Raw genomic sequence first — 9,699 nt, 5'->3', positions numbered from 1 at the left:
ATGCAAGTCCATTGTTTTGCATGCATGCTTTAATTAGTCATCACACATTTCCCCATCATACTTTCAAAGTTTTCTACTAGGTCCTTTCTAGTGAAATTCACATTTATAACTCTAAATCAAACATCAAAAATGTCACACACGAATTAACACATATCATAAGCATCAAAATGAGCATTAAATTATTTTTATGCCTCGGTTTTGCGGTCCCGAAACCACATTCCAACTAGGGTCAATTTTGGGCTGTCACAGATTTTTTGCCCCGAAACCACCATTCCGACTAGGACCTATTTTAGGATGTTACAGAATGCTTTGTCATCAAGAATAGTGGCATCAGGGAATGATCTTTGCCAGAGGTTTCTGCTATGGTATAATCCACCAACTATGAATGCTAAACTTAGAAATGACATCACATCTTTTTGGAAAATAGAGGACGAAACGTTATATGAAGTTTGGGAATGATTTAAGAAGTTAATTTAGTGATGTTCGATGCATGGGTTCCAGCACTAGACTCAAATGGAGATGTTTTCTAATGGTTTGAATGTACATACGAGGATGGTAGTTTATACGTTTGCCAATGGTACTCTGTTGGGTAAAACGTATAATGAAGCATATGAGATTTTGGAAAAGATTGCCAACAACGATTATCAATATTCGAAAATGAGAGTTAAGGTGGGTAAGAGACCTGTTGGTACCATAGAGCTTGATAAAAATCACTTTGTTGACAGCCCAAGTATCTTCTCTAGAAAAAATAATTAAAACAATGAAAAATAAACTGTAGTCCATAAAATGAAATCAGTCGAGTTGTCATGTGTTTATTGTGGTGAAGGTCATGTGTTTGATAAACACCCATCAAACCCAGCATCAACATACTATATGGGAATTTTAACTAGAATAATAACCCCTATTCCAACACTTACAATTCGGGGTGGAAACAAAATCTAAATTTTAGTTGAAATAATTAAGGTGCGGGGAGTTCACACAATGTTGCAAGAAAAAATATGCACAATGCACCACCCTTTTATAATCATCCTATGCCGAGGGAAAATGCTCAACAAGTTCAAGTATCATCTTCTAATTCTATTAAATCTTTACTGAAGGAGTATATGGCAAAAAATGATGATGTGATTTAGAGTCAAGCTATGTCTCACCGAGCTCTTAAAAATCAAGTGGGGAAAACAGCGAACACTCTAAATTCAAGGCCACAAGGAACATTGCTAAGTGATACTGAAATTTTGAGAATCCAAGGGAAGGAGCAGTGCAAGGCCACTACCCTTAGAAGTGGGACTAAGTTGGATGAAGTTGTTCAAGATGCCATGACAGAAGAAGACAAATCCAACTGCAATCACGAAAAGATCTCAGAACCTACTGAACGACAAAAAGCACCTGAAAAAGGTACACATAGAAATGTTGTGATAAAATCAGATCATGTTGCCAACAAAAATGTCACACAAAACAATATCGGTAACCTGAAGGATGACCACCTTTACATTTTCCTCAGAGATATCAAAATGCTAAACAGGAAAATTCAGTTTAAAAGGTTTTTAGATGTTTTGAAGCAACTCTATATCAACATACCGTTAGTAGAAACTTTGGAGCAAATGCCTAATTATGTAAAATTTATAAAATACATATTGTCAAAAAGCCACAGATTGGGAGAATTTGAGACTACTGCTCTCACTGAAGGGTGCACAGCAATGTTGATGAATAAATTAGCTCCAAAGTTGAAGGATCCAGGGAGTTTCACTATCCTGTGTTCAATTGGAAATCATTATGTTGGTAAGGCATTATGTGACTTAAGAGTAAGTATAAATCTAATGATTGTGTCTATTTTTAGGAAGCTAGGAATTGGGAAAGCAAGACCTACTATAGTGACTTTGCAATTAGCTGATTGATCCTACGCCCATCTGGAAAGTAAAATTGAGGACGTACTAGTAAGAGTGGATAAAGTTATCTTTCCTACTGATTTCCTTATTTTAGAATTTGAAGCTGACTAGGATGTGCCAGTTATTCTTGGAAGACCTTTTCTTGCTACAGGCAAAACTTTAATTGATATGTAGAAAGGTGAACTGACCATGAGGATGAATGACCAGCAGGTCACGTTCAATGTATTTAATAAGCTGAAATGTGTTGATGAGAATGAAGAATGTCATGTCATTAAATTGATAGAAACAAAAGTGGTGGAAGAGTTTACGAGATTTTGTCACAACAAATCTAATAGTGATGAAGATTCATTTGAGCGAAGACCCTTGTGCACTTTGCTAGAGAAAAATAGACTTTTCAATTTTTATGAACAATGCTTGGTAGCCCATGCATATCTGCATGGAGCTGTTGATGTTAGAGACATGAAAATGAGGGTCACATTTAAAGTTAATAGACAATGATTGAAACACTATTGGGGTCCTTATGTAAAGCAAGAAAAGCAGTCCATTAATCTTCGAGATGTTTAACTTCAACATCTTAAAAATTCTTTTCATTTTTATTTCATTTTTTCGATTTAAATTTCTATTAGTTATTTCATTTCCTTTGTTTAATAAACTATAGGAGAGGACAAGGTCAGTGATGTAGAGCCCGTTGCGATGAATCCTGCCAATGAAAAGAATGCACCAAAGCACTAGAGGAAGAACCAGAGAAAATAGAGTCTGTCAGCATTGAGACTGACCGTGAGGATGAAGAGGAAGTAGAGGTGCAAGGTTGCTGCTCGTAAATCAACTCGTCAGATAAAATGAAGTATCTATAATATAATCCAAGCAAGGCAACTTTTCTTTTTCTTTCATACATATTACATTGCATATATTTTTCCATGGCATTTTCTATATATAGATAGTTTGTATATATCTATTCATGCATTGAGGACAACGCATCCCTTAGGTTTGGGGATGTAGTTTGCATTTAGGTTACATTACATATCTAGTATATATGTTCATCCTAGTATAGTTAAGTTGTTTGCCAATGCCATGTGAATATTAAGTAATGTTTTGTCTATGAGAAGTTCAATCTTTACTCGTGATGCTCAATGATGAGCTTATATTCTTCAGTATATCTAGAACATGTGACAGTGGATGAGGCGATTTTAGTTTAGGTTAGATTGTGTGAAAAATTATTCTTAAAAATGATGTTCTATACTCAGATATTTTTTTTATAGAGAGTGTCTTCTAATGAACTTAGGGTTTTTCAAGCTAAACTCAATCATTTTGCCACGACATTACTTAAATAAAGGAGACACTCCAATGCTTAGAATTGTTGAGTAAGTCAGCACCACTTTGTTTGCTCTATCGTGCTGTTGACTAGGAAGGTGAGTTGAAGTAAGAGTGTGTAATAAAAAAATTAAGGGCATTCCTTAGTAGTAATAAGCTAAATAGCTAAGGAGGTAGTTCTTTACTCCATCCATCTTTTTAGTCAAAACCCTTAGCTTCAAGAGTGATTTATATTTAAATTGTGACATGATTGAGTACTAGGTAATTTGGTGTATGCTCTATTGTGATTATCAAGTCAAAGAATTTTGTGCCATGCTAAATCCCCTAATGTTATAAAAGAAAAAAAAAGAAAAAGAAAATAATAAAAAGAAAAGAAAAGAAAAGAAAAAAATTACAAATAAATATCTTGAAAAGGTTATGAGCAAGAGTTACAAAGAAACTTGAGTTTTGGTAACAAATGAACTGACTGCATTAGGAGATATTTGCTATGGCCAGAAAGCATACATGAGTACTTCAAAAATTTTGTTTTTAGGGACAATTTTTTTGTACTACCTTTGTTGAAGCGAACCTTTGACATTTGACCAAGTTTTTAGAGAAAGAAGATTGTTGAGAACTGATGTATATGTTGTTCTTTTAATAGATTAACAATACAAGATGGTTTTATGCAAGGGTAAAAATATGTGCATTCATGCATTCATATGTATTTTGCTTGACGACAAGCAATAACTCAAGTTTGGGGGTGTGATAACTCTTGAAAAGAGTTATATTTCATGCCTTTAAACCTAGCTAATTGCTTGAACTTACGTACATTTAGTTATTTTAGGACATTTTATTCGTATTTTTCATCATCTCAGCAGGAGCTTGGACTATGTTTAAATATTAAAAACATTTAATTACTTGTGACAGGGTTCTATTTGGTGGTTTGGTAAGTGCAATTTAAGGAATGAGAAATAAATGAGTGAAGGTTTGTTGGGACAAAAGGTTGGACATTTTGTCAGCACGAATGACGTGTTAATTCTAGAAAGATCGAGTCAACACTCAACATATACCAATTTTAGCTCAACTGTACTTGCAATAGAAAAATCTACCTCAAAAAGAGGAGAAGATAATCTTGGGTTGTTGAAAAAAGAATTTAAAAAGAGGAGAAGATAAACATGGGTTGTTGGTTTTACCTTAGGGAAAAAGCTATAAAAAAGCCAAAGGAGAAAACTCTAAATGGTGAACAAAAGTGGAAAGCCTTAGGTAAAAATAGAGGGTAGCGGCTGAGTAGAGACGGAAAGAAGAAGATGAAAGCAGTCCTTTTTAGCCATTGTAGGACACTGTGCTACTGGACTGTGAATTAGACACACGAAAGCTGTCTTCTCAAACTCTTCCATATTTCTCACTTTGTTCTTCTATGGATTCAGTGATGAAAATGGTGTTGGATATTATTTTATGTGCCAACCCATGAGCTAAATCTCATCGAGTTGGGATTACATGATGAAACTTTTACTTTCTTTAATGGTTGAAGCATAGATTTGAATCAATTTATTGTTTTATTCAATTTTTTTTATTTCTAAATTGTATGCGTGCAATCCCCAAACATAGATGACTGTTTAGCATTCCCAAAAACTAAATTTAATTCTAAAAAGGTTGGATTAGTTGGACCGATATTGAATGATATGAGTAAGTACTCAACTGATACTTGTAGTAGACTTTATACATAAAGCAATGTTCATGCAGAAGGAAAACAATATAGGGTACTGTATTAAGGCCTATAGACACAAGGAAGGTAACTTGAGGTTTTTGCTCTCAAAAGAAGTAGACCATTTTAAAACTCTTCTAAGTAGTAAACTAAATATGATTTTGCCGAGGCATTATTGACAGAAAGGATAGATTCTTAATAATCCTGACCTTCTAAATGAACACCATATATCCTTTATTCTTTGCCAACGTATCTTTTCTATATCATTCTTAGTTATTTATTTTTTTTATTTACATAAATTCCCATAGTAATTCTCATAATTGCCATTATGTTTCTATTCTCGTTTTTCCATAGCATTTCCAAGTATTCATTAATTTCACATATTGCGTACATCACTATTCCTCTAATTGCCACTGCATACTTACCATAGCTTTACCATGGCATTAATTGCATTTTATTATAATAACTTGACCATTTTTGTGCCTTAATCTGATCCTGGTGGGAACGATACTTACTTATCACTTTATTACTTGATCTGACATGTATAATTGTACAATTCGCTTATCATTTCACATGAATAAGTTTTTAGTGTCGTTGCTGGGGATCGACAATTTGATAAAAATTGGTTTTGGTATTTTAGTTAGTTCCATTAATTTTATTTAACTGAGTTATATTTAATTTATATAGGTTTTCCATCAGTGCATAGGTCAAATTGTAATATAGTTTAGTTCAACGAAATAGTTTGGAAGTATTTTGTGCATCGTACCCAATGGAGGATGAAATAAACTATGAAAACCTTTCTATAATAATAAGTTTAAATAGTATTAATTAATTTCTATATTACAATAAACCATAAAAGAGATTAAGGAGACAAAAATAAATAACGAATATAAGTAAATACTAAAAATAAAGAAACGATAAAAATCAATAAACCAATGAGGAAGATTAACCCACTTTAGGGTTTGTAACTAACTTCAAATTAAGGTTCATAACTAACTTCATACTAGGGTTTTAGGGTAGATTAGCTATCGATTAACCACTTATTACCTCCTGGCCTCTAATTAACTAATCGATTGGTTAATACTCACTTATCTCTTGACCTCACTTTCTCAACCAAGATAAGTTAGGATTTACTCGATTCGACTTATCTCCCGATGTAACGCCCTCACGCCCGAGACCATCGCCAGAGTCGAGCTTGAGGTGTTACTAAACTTAATTCATCAATTTAATAGCTCAAACAATTTATTTTTAAAACTTCTAGACAAGCTGGCAATCTACGTTATAGTCCCTTAAAAATTCATATCTCGAGTTTCGAAACTCAAAATCCAATTCTGTAAATTTTTCCTGAAACTAGGCTCATATATCTATCTACTAATTTTGTTCTAGATCTTTTGGTCTGGCCAATTAGTACACTTTATTAGTTAAAGCCTCCCCTGTTTCAGGGTTTGACTACTCTGACTCCTGTGTATTACGAATCAGATATCTCCCTGTACAGAGTTTCAATGACTATACTGTTTGTTTCTTATAAAACTAGACTCAATAATTATTTCATACATGTAAAATAAAACTCCTAATTGTTTTTGTACAATTTATAGTGAATTTTTAAAGTCAGAATAGGGGATACAGAGATCACTCTAACCCTGTTCCACTAAAACTTAAATATCTCACAAAATATAACTCATATACCTGTTTTGTTTCTTCCATATGAAAATAGACTCATCAAGATTCGATTCTATAACTTATTTATCATTTAATTCCATTTCTACTATTTTTAGTGATTTTTCAAATTCACGTCACTACTGCTGTCTGAATCTATTTTATGGTAAATTTTATTTATTTCATGGTTTCCATGGATTAGCTAGCAATTTGACATACATAACACCAAATATGATCATGATTAGCCATTCCAATGGCTAATCATTATCAAGCATTTTCATACCACTCAATAACCATATCATAAGACCATCTATACAAAATGATTATAATGCTATACATGCCATACCCAAAATATACAAGCCATTATGCCAAGATGGTATACGGATAGTGTGAACGAGCCTCCGACCGTTCTCGATTTCTGAGCTGGCTTGTCAAAACTACAAGGAATGAAAAGGAGGGAGTAAGCATAAATGCTTAGTAAGTTCACATGCAAATAGCAAGTAACATAACCATATAAGAAAACATAAAACATCATTTGCATAATCATCACCAAGACATTCATATCATATGTTCATTTATCATCTTACCATATTGTTGTTATATTGAGTTTTCAACCCGAGGGTTAAGTACATACCTGTTCAAAGTATCCATTTCACAACACTTACCAATACGTCCCTTTCATCTCGAGTATTCCTCCATTTGAGTAGAACTTTACCCGTTGAACACATCGGAATATAATTCGGATACATGGAAAGTTTTCACATAAGTGCTACATATGTAGCCAAGCTACCATGTAACCCGGCCATAAGCGAACTCGGACTCAACTCAATGAGCTCGGGTGTTCGCATCCATAAGTGAACTCAGACTCAACTCAACGAGATTGGATGCCCAAATATCCCAGTGACATGTCACTTGTATCCTAATCCATTCCTAAGGTTTAACGGGACCTTTTTCCCAATCATGTGTCTCAACCATCTTCCACAGAATGCCGATACCGATACTCGGTAGTATTTCACATTTTCCAAGTATATCACATAATTTGACATATTATCAAACAATTATCACAAGTATAATATTTCATAATAATTATCATACCATTTAAATAACATTAAAACATTTAAAATAATAACTATCTTATAAACATTTACATATGAACTTACCTCGTATGCGAAAATGGCTACTTTTACCATTTCGTCCACAACTTGGTATTTTCCCCATTTTAGCCCAAATTTCAGTTTTCCTTGCTCTATCATTTAAAATATAGTCTAATTAGGACTCACATTATTCAAATTGACCCAAAATCATATTTTATAAAAATTACAATTTTACCCCTAAACTTTTGCATATTTACACTTTTGTCCCAAAGCTCGTAAATTAAACTTCAGCCTATTTTCTTATGTTTTATGACATGCTAATCATTTTTCCCTTCTATAGAAACATCAAATTCTCACTCTAACATGTACTTATGACTATTAGGTATTTTTACAGATTAAGCCTTTTACTCGTTTTCACTTAAAACCGAGTAGCACAAGTTGTCTAACATAATTTAAAACCTCATATTCTATCAAAAAACACAAAAATACACAAATTTCACCTATGGGTATTTTTCCAATTATGAACCCTAGGTTGAATTATTGCTAGCATAAGCTAAATCAAGTTATCGGGACTCCAAAAACGTAAAAAACATTAAAAACGAGGCTAGAACGGACTTACAATTGAGCTTGGAAGCTTGAAAAACCTAGCCATGGTTTCTCCTTGCTATATTCGGCCATGGGGTTGAAGATGGACACATTTGGGTTTTAAAATTTGTCTTTTAATTCATTTTACCCCTAAATGACCAAAATGCCCTTTTTACTGTTCTTTAAAATTTTACCCTTCCAAGCCCATTTTTGTCCAAATTTTTTTTAGAAATTGGTCCAATTACTCTTTAAGGACCTCTAATTAATAATATAATTCAATTTTATGCAAAATGCTTCTAGAACACAAGTTTTGCAATTTATTCAATTTAGTCCCTAACTTCAAATTAAGCACTTTATGCATAGAATTTCTTCATGAAATTTTCACACAATCATGAAATCATATCATATACCTCAAAATAATTATAAAATAATTATTTCTATCTCATATTTGTGGTCTCGAAACCACCATTCTGACTAGGTCCAAAATCAGGATATTACACCTGACCTCGTCTAAGCCTATTATAACTTCCTAGGGTTTTCAATCCTAGTGGTTTAAGAACATGTAATTCATACCAATTAATCCTCATCTCCATCTACTCGTTAATCTCCCCTAAAGGATTTAGCCTTATGTTATTTATAATCTCAACTCTGATTGAATAAATCATGTGAGAAACACGATCAATTTGGGAAACAAAAGAGCTTTAAATAATCATGGATTGAATATCAAATAGGATACGGAGTAGAAAATCACTTGATTGGAGTGAATAATTAAATTGTATTCAAAATAAAATAAACTAAAATACTTTAATTAAATAGATAGACTCTTAAATCAAAACTAATTTGAAGAGAAAAACAAGAGTTATGAAAAACCAGAAGAACAATAATCTACACCACATGATAAATGAATATACAAAATGCATGAACGTAAATTAAATAATAGGTTGTGAGAATTGATAAACTTGGTTAATTGTATCCTTACCTAAGGCATTGTTTGGTAGATACTAGAGCTAAAAAGTTGACTCAATGGATGAATTTCGTAGTACCTTGTTTTGAGCCTAAATTCATTTTCTTGATGAATCGTAAATGAAACCATGAGCCTAATATATAATCTTTTAATCCTTTCTTTTTGGCCTTAGCACAAACTTAGATGTCAGGCTATTAATATTGAGGGTTAGGTAGATACATAATGGAGGTTTCAAAATAAATAAAATAAATAAATAAATAAAATAAATAAATAAATAAAATAATTAAGAGTAAAAATTAAGGAATAGTATAGTATAGTGAGTATAAGATTCTTGCAAACCTGTGCTTTAATGAAAAAATTTAAGTGAAGAAAAGCTTTGTGAAGGTTAAAAGCTAAGCGAGAAAATCTCAAATGACCAAAAGCAAAGTGAGTAAAAAGAAAAATATACTCATTTTTGCACAAAAGACTTGCCAAGTTGATTGTACTCATGAATACTGTATTGTACATTAGAGAATGGAGAGA

At 32.7% G+C, this 9,699-nt stretch overlaps 1 protein-coding gene and 1 non-coding gene across 2 annotated transcripts; one reads left to right on the top strand and one right to left on the bottom strand.

Moving 5' to 3' along the window:
- Window positions 1–390: 390 nt before the first annotated feature.
- Window positions 391–497, bottom strand: LOC128289561 (small nucleolar RNA R71). The gene has a single exon (XR_008279207.1). It is a non-coding gene; the product is annotated as a small nucleolar RNA R71 (small nucleolar RNA).
- A 642-nt stretch (window positions 498–1,139) lies between these two features.
- Window positions 1,140–2,615, top strand: LOC108477476 (uncharacterized). Its single transcript, XM_017780023.1, has 2 exons — window positions 1,140–1,776; window positions 2,542–2,615. The coding sequence occupies exons 1-2, from the start codon at window positions 1,140–1,142 to the stop codon at window positions 2,613–2,615; spliced, it is 711 nt and encodes a 236-aa protein (XP_017635512.1).
- The last annotated feature ends 7,084 nt before the right edge of the window (window positions 2,616–9,699 follow it).

Source organism: Gossypium arboreum, chromosome 2 (assembly GCF_025698485.1).
Source record: "Gossypium arboreum isolate Shixiya-1 chromosome 2, ASM2569848v2, whole genome shotgun sequence".
Classification (NCBI taxonomy): domain Eukaryota; kingdom Viridiplantae; phylum Streptophyta; class Magnoliopsida; order Malvales; family Malvaceae; genus Gossypium; species Gossypium arboreum.
Note: the sequence above shows the minus strand (reverse complement) of the source record. Positions and strands in the feature narration are given on the sequence as shown.